This window comes from Cupressus sempervirens, chromosome 1 (genome assembly GCF_028749045.1).
Source record: "Cupressus sempervirens isolate cs-2001-9-10 chromosome 1, ASM2874904v1, whole genome shotgun sequence".
In the NCBI taxonomy this organism is placed as follows: Eukaryota; Viridiplantae; Streptophyta; class Pinopsida; order Cupressales; family Cupressaceae; genus Cupressus; species Cupressus sempervirens.
The window spans coordinates 480,541,590-480,564,173 of record NC_143118.1 but is presented as its reverse complement, the minus strand read 5'-3'; the positions used below and the strand labels follow the sequence as shown (position 1 = coordinate 480,564,173).

Genomic DNA, 22,584 nt, shown 5'->3' with positions numbered 1-22,584 from the left:
ATATACTCACGTGCTGACTGTTAATGGTCCCAGAATCTGAAGGAGTAAAGGTGATCCATGATACATAGAACCTGCACAAAGCTAATGACAACATGCTTGAAGTTGACAATCCATATCTTCTTTTATTTAAACGAACAGTCAAATTCAAGGGAAAAAATCACATTACAACTGCATAAAGAAAGTTATAAATAATGCTTGACAATACAATAAAATAGCAGCAATTTTACTGAATTTTAGAAGACGAGGTAAAAAGATGCAGCTTTTATTGTCTATAATAAATTAAAAGTTATTAAAACAGGTTAACTGTCTAAAGGTTTAAGTCAAATGTTATCTGGCAATATCCAACAACATTTAATGATTTATTAATTTATTTATATGGGAAAATGAGAACGTTGCTTTGTAATCATTGGCTCAATCAGACTGTAATAGCAGAGATTTCAAGCAATATACTAGAGGAATTCATTGCATCATCAACCAATTGCTCTACTTCAATTTTCAGAAGGATATCGAGATATCAGTCCCACTACTTAGGTAAGCATTCATGGAGATCCAACTTATAAGCTAAATTGTCAATCTGATAGAGAGCCTTATAGGGAACATTAAATTTGGCCATGAGTTTGGTGTTCTTATGCCACTTAAGTGACATTTTCTTGTAAAGTTGCAAGCAAAGGAATACCCAATCTCCCTTCTCAAACTGTCTCTCATTCTAGTGTTGATCTACTTCTTGTTTCATCCTAGTTTGAGCCACAATTAATTTTTTTAAGGAATCTGAAGTATTTCTTGTTGACATTAAATATGATCCTTTACCTCACAAGCTTTGAGATGAGCCCATACATAAGTAGCGTATGGTGGGACCATAACCATAAAGAGCCTCAAACGGAATCATCTTTGTAAATGTGTGAAATGATGATTTATACCACCACTTTAACAAATGAAAGCTACTTGACCATTGAACCTGTTTCTTAGAAGCAAAGTAACATGGATATCCTTCCAAGATTTATTCATAGTATTTGTGATTGTGGATTGTAACATTAGTTATGTGCTATTTGTGCCCCATGCTGGAAAGTGGAAATACGAATCCAAAAGATGCCAATGAGATAGAAGCACAATCACTCATTATGATTTTGGGAATATCATGGAGATTTTGAATATTTTCCACAATACTCTGCCATATGATTAACTTGATTTGGGTAAGAGTGCCCATAGAAATGTGTACCTAGTGAGTTTATGCACAACTGCCAAAACCATATCAGGTTACCTGAGTTTGCCAACCTGGTGATGAACTCCGTCAATATTTCCTCCCACCATTGTGCTAGTATGCCTAATGCTTGTAAGAGGACCGCAATCTTTAGTGTTTCACCTTTATTTTGTTCAAATATCAAATATTACAATTGTTTTTCCATCCCTCTTATGACCTTCCGAATAGGTCCTTAGAAAACCTGAATGTCTTCCTATTGGTGAGTCATGCATTTGAGACAATAGGCTAGCTTTCAACATTTTTTGCATTAAACAAGCCTATATTTGTACCAAGGAGTATCCTTTCCAAATATTCTTATCTAGATGGGTCCTATTGAGTTGTTACATGAGTTTCTTCGTCAAAAGATATGTTGTCACTCTTCTTATGCAAATTCTAGTTATTTAGGTAGCAATAAGAAATGGTGCAGATTGTTGCAACGTATTTTCCCTATCAAGAAAGAGCATTATCTGTCAATATTCTTCTTGCATTTTTTGTAGCTAATTTCAAAGTCAGAACTTGGCATCTTGGAACCCATTTTTGTAGCTCCTCAATTGTTGATCCAAAAGAATATTTTAGACTCTCATGATTGTCTTGCTGTTTGACTATATAGACTATACCTGACATTTCTATCTCATATGCAGACCTTTCACCAAGTTCTTTACTTTGAGTCGTTGACTCTCAAAAGCCATGGAACACCCTTTATAATTCCCTTTTTTTGGAATTTTTCTGATTTTTGTCTTCAAAAGTTCCACCAATAATCTCTATACAAAATGGTACTAGGTTATCAAAATAAAGAATTTATTATAATATTCAAATAAATATGTCAGATGATTCTTAAAATCTATCATACCTTGAATTCTTTCAAAATACTTATAAACCTGGTAATTAGAGGTTTTCATCCTTAGCAATGGCAATATCAAAGGGTTTTCATCCATAACTTCCCAGAGTATTTAAGGTTTTACCATTTTTGTCCTTAAAATTATTATTCTGTCTTGTAGGGTTTTCAGAACTATTATTCCAAGCCCTTTGACCATTCAACAAACTTTAAAAGTTCCCATTTAATATTTTATAATTCTATTTTTTTTATTTCTTTATTTATTTATTTTATTTTTTATTTTTTTTATTACTAAATAATGTTTCAAAAAGGATACGTTACAATCCTCCCTCCCCAAGATCACTTGTCCTCAAGCAATCATAAATTAGAGTACTTTGAGGATTTCTTCTTCACTTGATAAATCCCTTGTAAAGACTCCAATATCCCAAATCAATCTTGGAAATAGTGTGAATCTCCCTAATGATGTAGCATATTTCATTAACTTCCTATTTCTAGCTAACTCTTAACGAACAACTTCGTCTTTCATGCCTATATTTTTCATAATATTCACTTATTCTCTTGTCAATAAATCCTAATTAAAGAGGAAGTACTAAGCAATTATTGTTTTCTATTTCAATTATTATCTTCAACTTGTTTTCACTTGAGGCTTTTGTAAACATTGTCAATTACAACTGTTGACAGAAAAACCTTGATTGGATTGTAAGGTTTAAAATTTTGTTATATCATATATACAGTAAAGCTTGGTATGGTGCAGTGGAAAAGGAGGACATATATGCACAATAATTATATACACAATGAATTACATGCATTCATATATATAATATATCCATTCATATATATACACATCTTGTAATTCATTCATCATGCCTCGTTCATATATATGTTGATGTATCACATATTTTTCACACTTCCTTGTTAGTATTTGTCATAAGCAATACTATTGCATTCATTGAAACCAAATTAATCAATTGGTTTGTACCAACGAAAAGTGATTATTATTTTTGCTTCAAAATTATTTGACTTTTATAAGTTCAGATATACATATTTTCAAATTTAATATATTGTATAAGTTATTTATATACAACTCTTATAGGTTTTTAAAATGTGGTGTCATAGGAGCAGATTTTTAGGGTTAAATTTTTTCTCTTTTTATCTCTTTATATTTAAAATATAAATGTCCATTTTAAATACTCATTTTCCAATTTTTATTTAGAAAATGGTAAATAAAGTGATTTTTCTATATAAATAGAAAAATTTCACACTATTTAAATCAAACTAAAAAATATTGACCTATTAAAAAACCCAATTATTATAAGCATTCTTTAAAATTATAATTTTTTGCAATTTGTTTGTGATATCATTATATTTCTTTATGCATTTTTAAAAGCATAATCTTCCTTTTAGTCACTTAAATATCAACAAAATAACTTAAGAACTCTTAATCAGATATTTAAATATTTTTGTTTAGACAAAAAAATGCTTATTTCCATTCCAATATTTATATTATACAATTTACAATTATTAAAAAATCTATTAAGATCAAATGTGTAGCCGAGTTGGTGTGAAGGCGAGTCATGAGGCATAGTATTAGGCTAATGATCCCAGTGCTACACATCAACTGCTATTTGAATCTCACTTGGTCACCACAAACCCTTTTAGGCTCGTGAATGGGCAGTGATGGGTTAATCCATTTGTTGGTGTGCTTATTGATGTTGTTTGGGAAAAACCTTAAGGGTGGTGGAAATGTAATTTCAATGGTGCTTCAAAAGGTAACCTTGGACCTTCAAGCGCAAGCTTTATTATTCAAGATTCCAATGGTGATCTTATTGCTTGTGGCAGGAAATGCTTATAGGATTGAACTAACAATGTCACTAAAGAAAAAGTGGCTTTACTAGCAATATGAGCAACTAAGAAGCTAGGTGCCAGAAAACTACATGTGGAAGGAGATTCACAAATCATTGTTAATGCAATTTTCAAAGATGACATGTATGTTTGACACCTGCAGAATTACATTAACCGAATTACAGCAGAATTAACCTCTCTAGAGGATTTCAAATTAACACATGTAAAAAGGCAAGGCAAAAAAAGCTGACACACTATCAAACTAGACCTTATCTCTCAACATACATGAAATCGTACTCGAGGTGTCAGAAAACTACATGTGGAAGGAGATTCACAAATCATTGTTAATGCAATTTTCAAAGATGACATGTATGTTTGACACCTGCAGAATTACATTAACCGAATTACAGCAGAATTAACCTCTTTAGAGGATTTCAAATTAACACATGTAAAAAGGCAAGGCAAAAAAAGCTGACACACTATCAAACTAGACCTTATCTCTCAACATACATGAAATCGTACTCGAGGATTTCCAAAACTTTAGGATGGATGTGGGAAATCCTCCATAATAACTAAAACTCCTTTTTGGACACAAACAATAGCAACCAATTAATGTAACATGGAGATCATGACAAAGACGTGATGGGAGTACAATGTCATGTTTGTTGTGATTGCCAAGTAAACCACTGACAATCTAATTGATTATTATGGGGAATGTTTGGTTTGTGTGCCTTCAAGAACAAAATTTAGTGAGAGTTCTTTTTTGGCCATTTCATTTTCATCTTTGAAGTTCTCTACAAGTGGAAGAGATGGAAACCTCCTTCATTCTCACTTGCACCAAGCAACAAAACCCATATTATGGGCATAGCAAGAAATTAAGGTTGGACAAAATGTTTACCTTCGTGGATAACAAGCTCACAGAGAGCATCTCAATTTTACCAGGGGAAAAGTTCCACCAGGCTATGAACTGCCACAGGACCAACACTGACAATTACTCTATGATTAAGGCTTGGGCATTGCATCTTGGCAAAGATAAAGTCGTCATCAAGCTGATTATGGAAACAATTGTTCCCCAAGAGGTACTAGAAGATTTTGAGGAGATTTTGGCAAAATATATTCCTAGACTAAGAATTAATTTGGGAGATAAACAATGTGGCCCTCCGAAAATTGGGAGCACCAAGTACACGCCCTTTGTGTGTCATTTTTCTGAAATGTTCAGAAACAAAAGGATTAGAGGTGCTAGGAAAGGTTGGTTTGCTATGAAATTGGTGGTCATGGTCCATTTCCTTGATGAAGACATTGAAAGAATGAAACGCAATGTCAGGTGGACTGTCGAGGATGAAGCCAAACTCCAGGAGAAACTCAAACAACAGAAGAAGGCGAGTAATGATGACGAGGATTTTCCAAAAGAAAGAATCAATGCTCTGTTTCGTAAACGAGTTGGTGGAGTTGTGGCACCAAGTTAGCACTAATGGATGGTCGACAATCTCCAATGGCACCCTACTTCTCTTTCTTCTTCTAATTTGGGGTTCTTTTGCATGCTCGTTTTGGAGTTTTTGGGTACATGTTTCTTATTCTAGCTCTTATTTAAATTGGGTTGGGAATGATCATCTTGTACTTCTCGATGGGCATAGAATGCCAAATTTCTTGTGCTGTGAATTTTGTAATTATGCTTTGGTTGTTACTTATGCACTGGACCGTGAATGGTCCCAAAATGATCGTTCTTTTGGTTTGTTTCAAAGGTGGTTGGCCATTGACCTGCAATTTGGTTTTGTCAAGAAATTGTTCCAAGGATAGCAAGGCTGGTGGTTTGGCATTGTCAAGAAGTTGTTGGAAGGTTCAATGCAGATTTGAAGAAGCGCAACAATTTGTGTTGACAATTTTTGTCAAATTTTCTTACTAATATTATGTAATGAAAATGTAATGTGGGCGATCTATGGGTTTTGGGCATACACCTTGCAAATTGGTTGCGAAGAACAAATTGCAATCTCTACTATTTTTGACAAATGTGGGTGTTGGTAGGGTTTTCCTGAAAATACTATGTGTAATTTTTGAAGTTGTAAAGGGTGGTTTGGTGGCTAGTCTTGTGGTATTTTGGATTCCAGCACTGGAAAAAATTATTGTAAAAGCTCTTCATTTTATTAATAAAACTAAAAATCTATTACCAAGAAAAGAAAAGAAAATTATAAGATCAGCTCATAATTATTATGGTAAAATAATGAATGTGTTATTAAACAAAGATCATAAATGATCTATATATACAAGTTTACACAAGAATGTTTCTATAACGAACAAAGAGAGAAATAGAAACATTTTGAAGAGAGAAAGAGAAAGTTTCCATATTGAACAGAGAGAGAATATGGAAACATTACGAAGAGTAACCAATAGAAAAAGACAGAAGAGAGAGAAAATAGAAACTATCTAATATCGTAATACCCTCCCTTAATGGTTAGGCAAGAGCCTACAACACAACAGTAACTTGTGAGCCTCTCATCTGGGAGGTCTTGGGTTCGAATCTACTTGAGTTTAACACATTATAATAATAGAGCTTAATAATAATAATTAATAACAACACATATTAATAATAATAAATCTTGGCTTCAACCTCTTATTGATCCAAAAAAAAATACCCTCCCTTAATGGTTAATCTATTTTCAAAAAATAGAAATTTGCATGTCCTCAAAAAGCATAAAAGGCAACCTCGAGTTGATCAAAGAGGTCTACATGTTAAGCAATGTTGCCCTTTGGTTAAGACCCTCCCTACTTCCGTTGGTTAGAAGCAATGTGAGTCCTGCATTCTTGGATCACATGACCAAATTTGTGGCAATAGTTGCACCAGTATTGCTTCTTCTTGGAGCTACTCTGAGACTAAGCAGATGACTGAGATGGGCCTTTAACCTTGTTAAAGTGGGCTGAAAATGCTTGTTCAGAGGATGAAGGAGCACTGTTGTTTCCAACGATTCTACTAAAGAAGTTTGGTGCACAAATCTGGAAATTTGAGGTCATATTAGTTGCAGTAATGTTAAGTGTCTCAATAAAGTGCTCATAGGATGATGGTAGACTTTTCAAAGTAATGACCACTGTATCCTCTTCCTCCATTGTACGGCCAACGGCCTCAAGCTGAACACTGATTTCTTTAATCATTAGAAGATGCTCCTATAAGGACATTTGCTCATCCATTATTATAGAGATTAGTTATTTCTTCATAAAGAAGGCTCTTCTTTATCTGATATCTCATGGAGATCCTTAGGTGTTGTCCAAATCTTTGCAGCTATCTTGCCAGATGACACTTGAAGCAGCTGATCATCGGTGACTGAAAGCTTAATAAGCATAAACGCTTCACAATTATGCTCATCAAACTTCTCTTGAGTAGCATTGATTGTGGTGGGACGAGTCTCGATACCCTGAACAAGTGCCTCAAGGCATGGTACTTGAAGATCGTCATCATTCTCTGCTTCCAAACGTTGTAGTTCTTTCCGTTGAATCATTGATTGCCTTCAAAGAGAAGATTGGTGAGAGACGCCATGGCACGTTTTTCGATGCAAAAAAATGTGAAAATGAGAAATGCCATGAACTTCGAGGAGATTGACAGAAGGCCCAAAAAATTTGAAGACACCCAAACAAGAGCTCAAAAAACCCAAATAGAACTGCTGTCAAATTTCAATTCCATTGGCTAAAAAATTGAGTCATAGAAAATGATGCATCGAGAAAAAAGCAAGAATATCCCAGTTGAGACCTGTAAAAACCCACCAATAATATTCAAAAAAATTGTTAATCCGACACGAGAATCGAGAGTTTTCAAGAAAACCTTAGTCAAATTAAAAAACTTAAGACAATTTGTAGAGTTCTTGAACAAAGGACAGATTTGAAAAGAGAAAAAGAAAGTTTCTATATTGAACAAAGAGAGAATATGGAAACATTACAAAAAGTGTGACCATTAGAAAAAGACGGAAGAGAGAGAAAATAGAAGCTATCTAATATTGTAATAATAATTAGCATTACATAAATATTATTAAAATAATATATCATTAACTACTAATTCATAATTAAGTTTAAGATTAATTTTGTTATTATAGTTGTGATGTTACTATCAGGATTCAACTCTCATTTTTTAGTCAAACTCATCCATGAGAGATGAGTTTGTGTGAAAGTGACTCATGAAACATGAGTCAATGAGTTTGACTCAAGAAACTACATTGTTGAATCCTAATATAATATCACAATTTGACTTCTTGTGAAAAATCTCTTATTTATCAATTGATGAGCTTAAGGGGATTGGAAGCAGAGAAAGTTTAACCTTGGAGCAAACTCCGTAAAAAAGCATGCTCAAGTTGGAGTAGTACTAGGATGGGTGACCTCCCAAGAAGTCCCAATGCCTCACCTTTGTGAGCATTAACTAGATGCAATGAGTGCTAAGTTTGTATTCATGTGAACCAGTACTCATGAAACATGGCTCAATGAGTTTGATTTTAAAAATTACACAATTTGACGCGTTATGGAAAATATCTCCTACTTATCAATTGATGAGCTTGAAGGGTTTTCTAATGGAACTCATGAGAGATGGGTTTATGTGAACCACTACTTGTGAAACATGGGTGAATGAGTTTGACTCAAAAAAACTACACAATTGAATCTTGCTAGCAATATCACAATTTGACTTGTTTAAAATATCTCCTACTTATCAATTGATGAGCTTAAGGGACTTTCTAATGAAGGGTTCATAAGGCTAAGGCACAACACTTGTTGAAGGTTTTGCAAATAGAGTTGGAAGGAGAGCAAGATTAACCATGGAGGAAACTCAGTAGTTAAGTGTGCTCAAGCTAGAGTAGCATTGGGATGGGTGACCTCCCAAAATGTCTCGATGCTTCACCTTGGTGAACATAACCTATACACAATGAGTGCTAAGTGTTCCATTCATTCTCATGAGAGGTGGGTTTGTGTTAACCACTAACCAGGTCAATGATTTTGACTCGAAAAACTACATAGTTGAATCTTAATAGCAATATCACAATTTGACTTGTTGTGGAGAATATACCCTGCTTATCAATGGATGAGCTTAAGGAGCTTTCTAATGAATGGATCATAAGGCACAAGACTTGTTGAAGGTAAGACGAGTAGGTTTAATGATGACGGAAACTTTGTAGTTAAGCGTGCTCAAGTTGTAGTAGTATTGGGATGAGTGACCTATCAAGAAGTGTCGGTGCTTCAACTCACCTAGATATAATGAGTGGTAAGTGTTCCATTCATTCTCTTGAGAGATGAGTTTGTGTGAACCACTACTAATGAGACACAGGTCAATTCGTTTGACTTAAAAACTACACAGTTGAGTCCTGGTAACAATATCACAATTTGAATTGTTCTGGAAAATATCTCCTTATCAATCGATTAGCTTATGGAGCTTTCTAATGAATTGTTCATTGGGCACAATACTTGCTGAAAGTTTTGCAAATGGGGTTGTAAGTAGAGTGGGTTTAACCATGGAGGAAACTCTATAGTTAGGTGCACTCAAGTTGGAGTAGTACTGAAATGGGTGACCTCTCAGGAAGTCAGGTGCTTCAACTATGTAAGCATCAACTAGATGTACTGAGTGCTAAGTTTGTCATTCATTCTCATGAGAGATAAGTTTGTGTGAACCATTGTTCATGAAATACGGGTCAATGACTTTGACTCAGAAAACTACACAATTGAAACCTGATACCAATATCACAATTCGACTTGTTGCAGAAAATTTCTCTTACTTATCAATTGATGAGCTTAAGGGGATTTATAATGAACGGTTCATAAGACACAACACTTGTTGAGGGTTTTGCAAACGGGGTTGCAAGCAAAGTTAGTTCAACCATGGAGGAAACTCATAGTTAAGCATGCTCAAGCTAGAGTAGTATTAGGATTACGTTCTTAGGAAAACTATGATAAGTTTTCAAGAACGTAATCCTAATTTAGTTGAAAAAACCTAGAGTTATAATAACACATGATAAATAGGAGATATTTTCCACAACAAGTCAAATTGTGATATTGCTATCAGGAGTCAACTGTGTAGTTTTTTGAATCAAACTCATTGACCCATGTTTCATGAGTAGTGGTTTACACAAACCCATCTTTCATGAGAATGGATTGAATACTTAGCACTCATTTCATCTAGGTGATGCTCACAAAGGTGAAGCACTAGGGCTTCCTGGGAGGTCACCCATCCCAGTACTACTCCAATTTGAGCATGCTCAACTATGAAATTTCCTCCATGGTTAAACCCACTCTTCTTCCAATCCTATTTGCAAAACCTTCAACAAGTGTTGTGCCTTATGAACCATTCATTAGAAATCCCTTTAATCTCATCAATTGATAATTACGAGTTATTTTCCACAAGTGAAATTGTGATATTGCTACCGGGATTCAACTGTGTACTTTTTGAGCCAAACTTATTGACCCATGTTTCATGAGTAGTGGTTCACACGAAAACATCTCTCACAAATTTCATTAGAAAGCTCTTTAAGCTCATCAATTGATAAGTAGGAGATATTACCACAAGTTAAATTGTGATATTGCTATCAAGATTCAACTATTTAGTTTTTTGAAAGAAACTCGCTGATCCGTGTCTCATGAGAAGTAGTTCACATGAACCCATCTCTTATGAGAATGGATGGAACACTTAGCGGTCATTGCATCTAGGTGATGCTCACAGAAGTGAAGCCCAAGACTTCCTAGGATTAAGTTCTTAAGAAAACAGTATAATTTAACAATAATGTTTATATTATATTCTAATTACTAATACATTTTTATTGATTAAGAGATGTACTTAGTATTGCATTACTGACATAAAATAATATAATTTCAAAATAATAATATTTAAAATAATTAATATTTAAAATATTACAACAAATATTTTCAATATAACACTATTAACACAAGTACACACACTATGTGGCACTTGTTATTATAAGTATTTAATTATTATTTAATGGTCATTCAATTATCTTAGATAGTTTCTACTTCAATCTTTTGTTGACAATTGTTTCTTTTAGAAACATCATCTTGTAATTGCCTAATTTGTACAACTTTGTTTTCATAGTTCAATTAAGCAATTATGATTTCATGGTATCAAAGGACTTAATTTTTTTATGATTTTTTTACAAAAAATTGTGCGAGGCCAAGGAGTTTTTGGCATATCAATCTGAAAATTGAAAAGACTTTTTTTTTGCATTTCCACATGGGTTTTTTAATATATTATGTGTTTTTTCGCCCAAACCTATGTGTATTCCTCTCTATCATGACCTTTTTGAATCTTGTGACATGTGAAGAGTTAATTTGGAATTGGTTCTGAATTTGTCTGAAGAATCATGATGACTCTCTAACACGGTTTTACCAATGTTTTATGCCTCATTCAGCCAATATCACATCCTTTTTAAAATTTGCAATGCCATTTTCTCATTCTTGTGCACAAGACTAGGGTTTTGCATTTTTGTGGTGTGCAAACGTAAAATTTGTAAAAAAAATGCCATTTTTCTGTGTTCAATTTTTACAAAAAGCACACAATTTTGATGCAACATTTATCGTATGTTTTCCAAGCTTTTGCCACAATTTTCATCACATTGTTTCAGGCAGCCCTAGTCATGTCGATCATCCTCATCCAAACAAAGGTGCTCCTACTCTCTATCCTAAGTGGTGGGAAATGAACATAGGTGTTGTTTGAGATGACGAGCTAGTTAAGGGTAAATCTTCTAGAGGCAAGAGCAAAAAGAACATAGCTGATTTTGCTTTTACGGTAAACCTTCAAAGTGTCTATGAGCCTTAGACTTATTTACAAGCCAACGGTATGCCTGAATGCGAAAAGTCTATGGGAGCTCAGTATCATAATCTTCAAAAAAAAAATCTATTGAATCTTCCACCTAAGAGCTCAGAACAAAGAAACCTATTTGCTACAAATGGATCTATAAAGTGAAGTATAAACTATAAAGTTGATGCAACTCTTGATAAGTACAAAGTTTTGTTGGTCGCTAAGGGCTTCTAGTAGAAAAAAGCATTGATTATGATGAAACCTTTCTCCTACAACAAAGATGTGCACCATCCAATTGGTTTTGGTCATTGCAGCACGATGTGGTTGGATAGTCCATCAACTGGACTTCAGGAGTACCTTCCTCAATGATGATTTGGAGGAAGAGATCAACATGATGTAGTTTATAGGTTGTCGATGAAGAACACCCAAAGTATGCAAACTATTAATGTTATAATTCTGTCGGATAAATTATAGTATATATATAAGATATATAATATATGACAAATATTATACATGGGATAATTAACTTATATTAAGAGTGATATATATATAACAATTATAATATATTGAGGGTATATTACTTGTGTTATAACTATAACTAATGTAAGTTAATATGTTAAAGAGACATGTCTCTTCAAGAGACATGCCTCTTTATTTCACTTATATATTCATTCATATGGTAACTTGGAAAACACATAAAAATTCCACAAGTGCTATTACAAGTTACAGATCCTATTTCACTAACATGGTATCAAAGCAGGTTACAATCCTGGAATAATTATTTTCACCAGTAAATTCACATGAATGGGGTTATTGTGCATTTGAGTGTGGAGTTATTTGAGAATTGGATATCATCTTCTCTCAATGATAATTTTATGATTGCAAATACTGTTCAAATCACTATTGAAAGACTGATTATAATTTGTGTCGTGAGGTTCAACATTTGTAGACTCGCGAAGGTTTTGTTGGGCCAGTTATATAGTTGGTTTACAAATTAAAATCATCAGTTCCATGCAAATTAATATGCCATGAATTACATACTATATCATGAGTAAAGTTTGTTGGTATATCAGAAGTCAGGAAATGATTCGCGGATGCACCGCCATCAGTAAAATGAATATGTGCAATTCTATTTGCATACAGGAAAGAGACCAGTCAAGTCAACCAGTTGAGGAAGATGTTCATCATAGTCTTTAGCGGTTCGTTGACAGATCATTGCAGGGCATGAAGGACAGGGAATTTGTTTTTAATCTGGTATACAACAATAGCAAACATTGCGAGGTCAGAGCCAAGACACTCTGGGGTAGTCGGGTACGCAAGAGAAGTGATTTTGTTATTGAGGAAACACAATCGATCAGAGTGAAACAACAATCTATGACTCTTGCAAAACATTTTCATATGAAAGCATACAAATATGGTACAGTGTAGGAGGAATTTACATAGTTGATCTGGATGCCAACTCCGTATGGGACATTGAGGAACGTAAAATGAATCCCATCGTGGGTCATATCATTAGGTGCTGCACAGAAGTCTCAATGGAGGATGTAAGAATCTCAATCTCTGGAATTTTAAGTCTGACTAGAGTAATCTCAGCCACAATATCTATAATTGTGAGGGAAGCTTATTGCTGCATCGGTAATGGTGGAGCCATTAACTTTGAAAGGTGGATAAAATGAAAGACAATACTGCTACGGTGGAACACAAGGACAAATATGTAGTCGGTTTGGATAGCAGCGATCAAATAAATATAAGTCAAAAGGAATCAATGAAGAAAACCTCAAAAGAGATATATATCATAATAATTCACATGCCACATCAGTAAAGGTGGACCCACCATAAGCATGACAATAAAGGAAGAGTTAGGAAGATAGTATAAAGGACATTGAATACATCTTCAAAGATATGAAGGATTCACCACTAGATATTTATATTTATATAAAGAAGTTATTGTGTATATATATACATATTTATGGACAGCAGGGCTGACTGAGAGAAACGGACAGAGAAGATCAGAGCGGATCTGAAACCCAATTAATTAGCTTCAGAGGCATTGTTTAAATCCGTCAACATTTTGTTTGTTTCTTCTTTAAATCTGCCTTGTTCGATGTCTCCTCCTGCTGTAATTCACTTTATAAATTCATGTGGGGATTACATCCAATATCCTGAATTAATCTTAAATAAAGTCTCTATGAGAAGCTAAAGTATGAGTAATCAAATTCTTCATGAAGATGAACCATTTCTAAAGATGCTACCTCTAAAGGATATTAAGGATACTCAACCTGCGAACTAGAGGGTGATGGCTTAAAGTTGCAGGGAAAATTAACACTATTAGCAGCTATTTATGTCTGTATAGACATTGTGATAAAACGGGATGTGTGTGAAGTGTTAAATTAAAAGAGAACAAGAGATTCATGATTGAAATTGAGAAGCAGATTGCAAGGATGTTAATGAACATCTTGAGATAAGTATTGAATACTAATTTTATTTGTGCATATCGTAGTCAATCTTTTAATTATATCCAAGCATATAAGAGTTATTTTTTTTATGATGCTCTTGTAATGATGAACATAAAGAAGTTTGTTGTATATGATGTGATGCGAAATTGTTCGATGATATAAGAGTGGGAATTTTACATTATGGGGGGAAATAATAAAAATGTTTCATTCCCAGTCTAAACAATCCTTAAAGGGGAGATGCCAGAGAGGAGAAACCATCAAGGACGTCTAGGGATGTTCTTTTGGAAGAAAAGAAAAAAAAGAGGTTGGTACTTTGCATGCTACGAAATATTGTGTAGATCCCAATCTTTTGATAGTAGCTCCAAAGAAGTTGTGATTCATTAATCATCTAATGATTATGTTGAATAATGTGAGGCTCTTGAAGAAAATATCCTTGATGATTATGATTATGAGATGGAGTCTAACAGTTCATTAGGGGTAACCTTGGAGAAAGAGAGGGAGCAGAAAATAAAAATGCTTCAATCAAACTTTTGATGATCTTGGTTCAGAAGGAGTAGACCTTGTTGATCGATTCAACACTAGTCAGAAACTATAACAGCTAAAGGACTATGATTCATGGGATAAAGTCTCATGTATGTAGGCTGGAAGGCCTTATGCTATTAGGGTACCCATTGAACTAGGGAAGCATGACATGACTTGCTACCAAGAGGTTAGAAGGATGATAACAGATTCAGAGGAAGTCTGATACTTCATCGAAGAGAACCTTGTGTTGAGAGGTCATAAAAGTTGATATCAAACTAAAAGGGAGAAACCTTATTCTCTGATATGTTTTATGGTGAATGTTGTGACAACACCACATGATAGTATTCGTGGAGACTTCATGCGAACCTTTTGATGTCATACATGTATGAGCCTGTCCCTTGTGTACATCATGAAGAAGTGACGACTTCTAAATGATTATCACTTGTATTAGGAGAAGTTGTTGTAAAGTGACGTCTTTACAATAACTTGTAACATGATTCATTTTTGCAAAATTGTTTCATGTAAAGACTTTATCTTATAAATCAACAACTAGGCAGTTGATATCATTAATTTGATTATCTACAAGTTGCTTGTATAGATATATTTTCGGTACTTGGTGTATATCTTGCCTTGATATTCTGGTAGGCCATTACCACATTGAGTACTTGGTGGATATCATTTAGTTGATGTTCTGATAGGCCATTACTCAGAATATTTGGTGAATACCATTTGATTGATGTTCTGATAGGCCAATGCTCATGTTACCAAATATGATATCAAATAGTAATTGGTGAAAATCATATGTTGATATTCTGATAGGCCAATATTTACATGATATCATATTCTAGAAATCTTCTAATCAAAGATTTCCTATATGTGTTATTTTTGAAATATTACCTATGGTGTAATATCTATGTGTTTTATCCTTTTTCATTAAGAGGGAGTGTTATGTTATAATTCTGTCGGATAAATTATATTATATATATGAGATATATAATATATGACAAATATTATATATGGGATAATATATATATATATATATATATATATATATATATATATATATATATATATATATTGTTATATAACAATTATAATATATTGAGGGTATATTACTTGTGTTATAACTATAACTAATGTAAGTTATTATGTTAAAGAGACATGTCTCTTCAAGAGACATGCCTCTTTATTTCACATATATATTCATTCATATGGTAACTTGGAAAACACATAAAAATTCCACAAGTGCTATTACAAGTTACAGATCCTATTTCACTAACACAAATATCTGGTTGAGCAAGGCTTTTAGAGGAGCCCTTCAGATCCCAACTTGTACGTTAATCAAAACCACTAATAGTGAAATCCTTCTATTGTCATCTATGTTACTAACTTAATCATTATTCGTAGTGCAACACTTTTGATTGAACTGATCAAATAGAATTTCTATCAGTCATTTGATATGACAGATTTGGGACTTTTGCATTACTATCTCGAGGTAGAGGTTGTTAAACTTATTGAGTCGTTGCTAACCTTGATTGTTATTAATGTCAAAACTTTTATACCGACACTCTAGTAGTGTTGGTTGATTATTGGTGATTTTGGATACATACTTTTTGGTTGTCAGTTATGCACAGAACAGGTTCGGTATGAACAATTTGGTGTTCCATGGCAAGGGTATGTAATGTCCCCGATTTTGGCAAGACTACATAGTTGATGCAGTTAGCTCATCATAGCGGCCCTCGTGAGATGACAGGGTGTTTTGGGAGTCCCAGCTGTGGACTTACTATTTTTAGTAGGTCTATTTTTGGCAATGCAATGGGTGGCTTTGGTAGTTGGTCGTCACCTACAATAAACATGGTTATAGATTTTATGAGCTTTTATTTATTTATTATTAAGTTGCATGATTATAATAATGTTTATATTATTATTAAAATGACTTTAAGAGATATTTCTAAAAAGCATGTTGGAAATTTTCTCGTGTTGAGTTCTTTTTTTAGGAAACTTTGGCCAACGAAAGGTTATAAATGAAAGCTCATTTCATTGGGAAAAGCATGTTTAGATATTTATTTTCTTTTGTTGCCTTTGTGGCCTTTCCTGAGTTCTGATTTTTTGTGCCCTTGTTGAAGTATATAAGGGTTTTGATGCTAAGAAGTGTTGGGTAATTTACAGCTGAGGTATTGTGAATTCCCTTCTTGAAGATTATCTGAAATCACTGCTGAAGTAAATTTATTTGGTCATTGGTTGGATCTCCTTACTGTATTTATCTGTGGCTGGGAGATATCATTTGTGTTATTTTATTATTATCTTAAAATTTGGGTGGGGATTTGAATTCTGGAATTATTGGGGTCTGAAGCTGAAAGTTGTTCTAAAGAATTATATTGCAAATTGCTATTGTTGTATAGCAATTGGCCATCACTCTTTACTGTTTTATTGTGTCTAAAGGAGGAGTCTGTTCAGTGGTAATTATCTGATTTTATGAGAGTTCGTTTGCTGAAGATTGCCTGAAGATTGTGAAGAGATTCATCTGAATTCATTGTATCATATTGTGTTTTGCAATATAGCAATTTGATGTGGCATTATAGACTGCCGAATTATATCAGGAAGGCAGCATTTTCTGTTTTGTGTGCAAGTTTGGTTAGTTCTGGGCCATTTCCATTCTCCTTGGACTGGACGACATTATACATTTGATCTGCATTTAATTACAAGTTGTGTGGGGTCTGCCCTATCAGCCGCAGGTGACTTTGCAAGCTAGACGTCCTTAACCTTGTACCTGTGATCTGCATACTGGTAAGTACGTGTGCAACTACTGTCTAGCATCGAAGTATTCTCACCTGCGATTTGACTTCAAGGAATAGTATTGCATAATCTGCCATTAACATGGGTAAAAGGTGACTGAATATTTCTTACAAAAATTGTTTTATGTCCATTGGGAGGTCAGATCGAAAATCTGGATTGGGAATTGCCAATCAGCTTGAAAGACTAATTGCCATTACAATCAGGTTCTAAGTGTTGCCTTTTGATTTCCAGTATTTTATGCAATTGATAAAATAATCATTTTGAATTTCAACATCAGTTGGTATGATTTAATAGTCTGAGATTGTTTTTTTTAATGATTGCAATTCTTATTTCAAAAAATATAAAAACTCAGAAAGAGAAACACAAAGTCCAAAATATCTCTCATTTTCAATCAACAAATAAGGCCAGAAGGGGTTTTTACAGAGTACATCGCTCTACTTGTGAGTCATATGTTTCTGTACACTTGTATGCTTTCAGTGTTTCAATATTACATGAAATGTTCTATTGGTTCCTGATCTTGGGCTACAATGTTTCTCCGCGTATTTCTCATATCTGAACAGTGGTGCAGTTCATCAGATGATTTTGGTTTATCATCTACATTGTATTCTGGAAAGGTTTTATCAATGGTTTCATTGATTTCATAGTTCATCTTTTGAACTTGGTTGCGGTGTTCCAATGTTCTCAGAAAATGTAATATGCATTGTAATATCTTAAGTACAACCTAATTGTGGATCATTTTGTAGTGTGTTGATAAGTGTTCTTAAGTGTGCCCTAGATTTGGGATCACTTTATTGCATTAAATGTGATTGCATTATCTTTTGCTTTGGGGCCATCACACACGTTTGTAGGCGAAAATTTGTATGAGCGGATACCTATATTAAAAAAAAAGGAGATATTTTGTGCCCGAGAGGTGAGTGCATATGTGTGGAACATACTGCGAATTTGTAGCAGTGAAGCATGTGAGCAGAAATATTTGAAGCAGATAATTGAAGCAAGAGGATTACATACCGATTGCAGTGGATCAAACAGTTGCATATAGATAAGAGTTCATCATGCAGATCTACTGGTGGTTGTTGTAACAGAGCTTAATTATTGAGCTGTTCATGCATATTCAAATGCAATTCTATCAGTTCATGTTTTTGTCATATCTATTTTGATATCTCTATTGTATAAGGGTAGTTAGCCTGACAAGCAATGAGCCGACCAGCATTGAGCCAACCTGTAGTGAGCAAAACTGGCAGTGAACCTTTGTAAAACTCACCTTAGCTGGTGTCCCCATCACCAGTGTTTATTTCACAACAAATAGCTTCTCCGAGGTTTTGCAAAGTTTGGGTTTCCATGTAAATTCTGATGTTATTTGTGTCAGTGTTTCTATGGTTTCATCATTATGTTTGTTAAGAATGTTTAATGTGGTTAATCAATAGATCAGAAGTTGGTATTGTTGTTTATGAAGTTACCGAAAATGTAAAAATTATTCACCCCACTCTTAGTTATTCGGCATGTTCAACAGAGGTCCCACTTTTTCCTCTATAGATAGGCTCTTAATGTCTTTTCATAATGCCTTTCCATCATATTCTTTAATAATAACTCTGAAATATCTTATTCCAATTAATTAGCCTTTTCTTCTATAACATTTTACAATTTATAGCTTATTTTGGTAAACTAGAGGTGTTTTGAGGTTATTTAAGTGATATATAATGGATATATGGGACTTCAAATGACCCAAATAACATTTGTGGTGCCTCATAGCTCTCTATCCTGCCAACAACATTTATCGCAATCAGTATATTGGCTGTCACTGGGGGGATTTCTTTTGGTGTGTAATGTTCTATGACCAATTATCTACATGATTCTTAGTCAGTAAGATAGAAAAAAATGGCTCTAATTATTACTTTCAATGGATATGCACAAAAGATCTAGCGTTGAGCTCCATGAAAGTTTGATTAAATGCCCATTGTGCGTAAATCCTAAGGGAAAGCTGGAAATGTTGATAACTTGCGACAAGTAGATTATTTCAATAAGGCACATCAAACCTGCTTGCAGATGTAGCTTAACTCCTTTATTTAATGTGAAATTTATATCTTTTGGTATTCATTATCATGTAGCAAAAATGCCATTATCACACTTATAGAATGCCATCACAATACCAAGAGTTAATGCCCCATCTAGTTGTACTAGATTTGTGATATCCTCGATAAGAACATACTGAATATGTAGAAAACCAGGTTTTCTGTAATTGGAATTGAAATTTCGCAACAGTTATACTACCATTTGTAGCAGAAACCATCAGAATACATCAAAACAGTTATACACATTGTTTCACATAACAGCTAAGTGCAGGATTTAAAGCAAACTTAAACTGCCATTTGTAGCAGAAATCATCAGAATACATCAAAACAGTTATACACATTGTTTCACATAACAGCTAAGTGCAGGATTTAAAGCAAACTCAATGTTTTAATAAGTGGAAACGGAAATTTTTTATGAGCTGTCCCACTTGACAGTGAGATGTGAATTTGTATAAACCTCCATGTGGTATTTGTGAAAATATAAGATTTTCGTACTTTATATTGTCCTTCAAGGTTAACTATGAAATTTGAAGAAAACCCAATGTATTATAAACAGAATCTCGAAATTCTCTACTATGTATCTGGCTTGATAATGGATTATCTATTTGTAGAAGATCTAATGTGTTGCAAACAGAATTAATTTTTTTCTATTTAGTTTGTGATGTCCCTTCTATGCAGAATGCATTTAGAACGAGCTATTAGAGACAAATTAGATTGCAGCCACATCCCTATACATGCTGATATTATTCTATATGCTGAAGACAAGCACATAAATATCAATCCCCCAAACATGCATGTTAAGATTAATCCCACGCTATGTTGGAGTTTGCTACTGTTTTCTATATACACCCCTAGCTAACTTAGCTGTGGACCCAAAATCCTCTACCTATGCATAGCACATATAAAAGCATGAAATATGCATAGTGGAGTGTTTAACCTTTACGCTATATTCTTTGAAAGAGAATTTAAAAAGTATCTTTTTCCCAACTCTTAATAATGATTAAATAATGGGACACAATGGTTTCTATAACTAGGCATGCCTTGTATTATTATATATTGAAGCATTTTCCAATTTCAATGTTTGGATCTCAGTTATTTCCTTCAGTTTTGGGTTTGAAGTGAATTGACTAATTATTGGTGAAGATTTTGACCTACAATTTTAGAGATAGACAGATTGTTCATTAATCATATCATTCACAGAAAAGCATTTTTTTTCTGTTTCAATTGTTCATAACTTTGCAGCAATCATTTCAGTCCAGTCCACAGCCCTGCTTCCGCAATGTCCTATGAATCCATTAAATAATTGTTGGCAACTGAAACAGGAATAATTTGGGGGTTTCACCAATTTATTTGGGCAATAATTCTTATTCTACAGTGCTTATTTCTGGAAAAGAAATTTCTTTGATATTCTATGGAGAATTGTATGCTGAAATTTTAATCAGAATAGTATTAGTATATTTTGTCATGCATACCAACTTTCATATCAATGTCATCAACATTGGGACTGTTCCAAGTTGTTATCAGCTAACATATCACTGGTAAGTTTCTATTTTTCAACATCCTGAAATTCATATCTTTTTTCCCGAAGGCTGACAGGCTCAATGCTCTGATACCAATTGTCATGTCCCATTTTGAGATATTCCTAATTTTTGCTTTCAAACAAACTTTACTCAAAATAATAGATCAATCAAAGATTATAAATTTCATTATACTACTCAGATCAGTACATCATAAGCATAATTCTCAAAATCTATCATATCTTGAAGTCCTTGGAATTACTTACAAATCTGCTGAGTTAGTGGTTTTTGTCCCTAACTCAAGAGTGACAATATCAAGGATTTTGGTCCTTAACTTGCCAAGAGTATGAAAGGGTTTTCATCCTCAAAACTCTTAGTCCACCTTGGAGGATTTCCATCCTCCTTGACCAAGATTTAGGCTTTCTCAAAACTTGATAAGAGAAATAAGGGTTTTCATCCTTAATCACTCGTGACTTGGAAGAGTTTTTCTCCTGCCTAACTATATGACGCTTCTTCAAATTCAAAACCTATGTTACCAGATTTGTGTATACAGACCACGAATCGGATCCGTGTTCGAGTTCAATACGGACTCACAAATCAATTCGTGCCGGACTCGAACAATGTCCTTATTTGACCCTGTGGGTCCATCTAGATTTGCAAATTTGTCCAAATGTAGCATGAATCATTTGCGAATCTACGTAGACCCAGGCGAATCTTGCGCAGATCCCTAGGGACCTGTGGGCCATACTTGGAAAAGGTGGGACCAAACTTAATAAAAATTGATTTTTTTATTATTTAAATTTCTAATCATTACGTTTATATTTGACATTTGGCATTGATCAATGATCAAGCATCCTAGATTCATACTATGAAATGATTACTTTTACAATTATGTATATTTCTCCTTTTTTTGTATATACAATGCATATTATATGTACACACACGAACCCATACAAATCATAATGGGAAAAAAATCTACAAACTGGATTTCTCATACCCAAAACCATCCCCGAATCCAAATCGGCAACTTAGTTCAAAACTGATTGCATGATGTATCTGCTAGATTTATTGCTGAGTGGTTGATTTATTTTTGCTGATTGATATTTCTTGATGGATTGGTAAGTAAATTCTTAAATGATGAATTGATTCATTTGATTGCTTGACAATGAACTGATTTTCCCTTTATACCCAATTCTTAAAGTTGTCACCACCTTCAGAAAAAATTAGTCACCACACTCCATTGCTGCCTTTTAAGAATATTAATTTATTTCCAAATCGATTCCTTCATTCTCAAAATGATTGACAATTGATTCATTCCTTTATACCTTTTAACCTCCAATAGTCACAACACCTTATTTGATGCCCTCTAACAATACATTAAAATTGATTAAATTTTAATTTTATATTTTATAACCATATTATATTATTTTAATTATTTTTTTTTAAAAATTACCAAGTACTATCTCAAAAAGGGGACATTATACCTCTCTTGAATTAGTAGCCCAAGTCATGTCTACAAGCATCACATTCTATTGCAAA

General features: G+C 33.8%; 1 protein-coding gene across 3 annotated transcripts in view; it reads right to left on the bottom strand.

The window, feature by feature from the left end:
* Positions 1-22,584, bottom strand: part of LOC149578362 (GPI transamidase subunit PIG-U) — a 118,136-nt gene that overhangs the window by 74,310 nt on the left and 21,242 nt on the right. For 2 of the 3 annotated variants that reach the window (XR_016364361.1, XM_089828489.1), the window contains exon 3: positions 11-71. Coding sequence is in view for 2 of the 3 variants with exons in the window: in XM_089828489.1 (XP_089684615.1) it covers positions 11-71 (61 nt within the window). In the remaining variant the exon portion in view is untranslated. Of the gene's footprint in view, positions 1-10; positions 82-22,584 lie in introns of all 3 variants that reach the window. The other variant, XM_089828497.1, reaches the window with a different exon arrangement.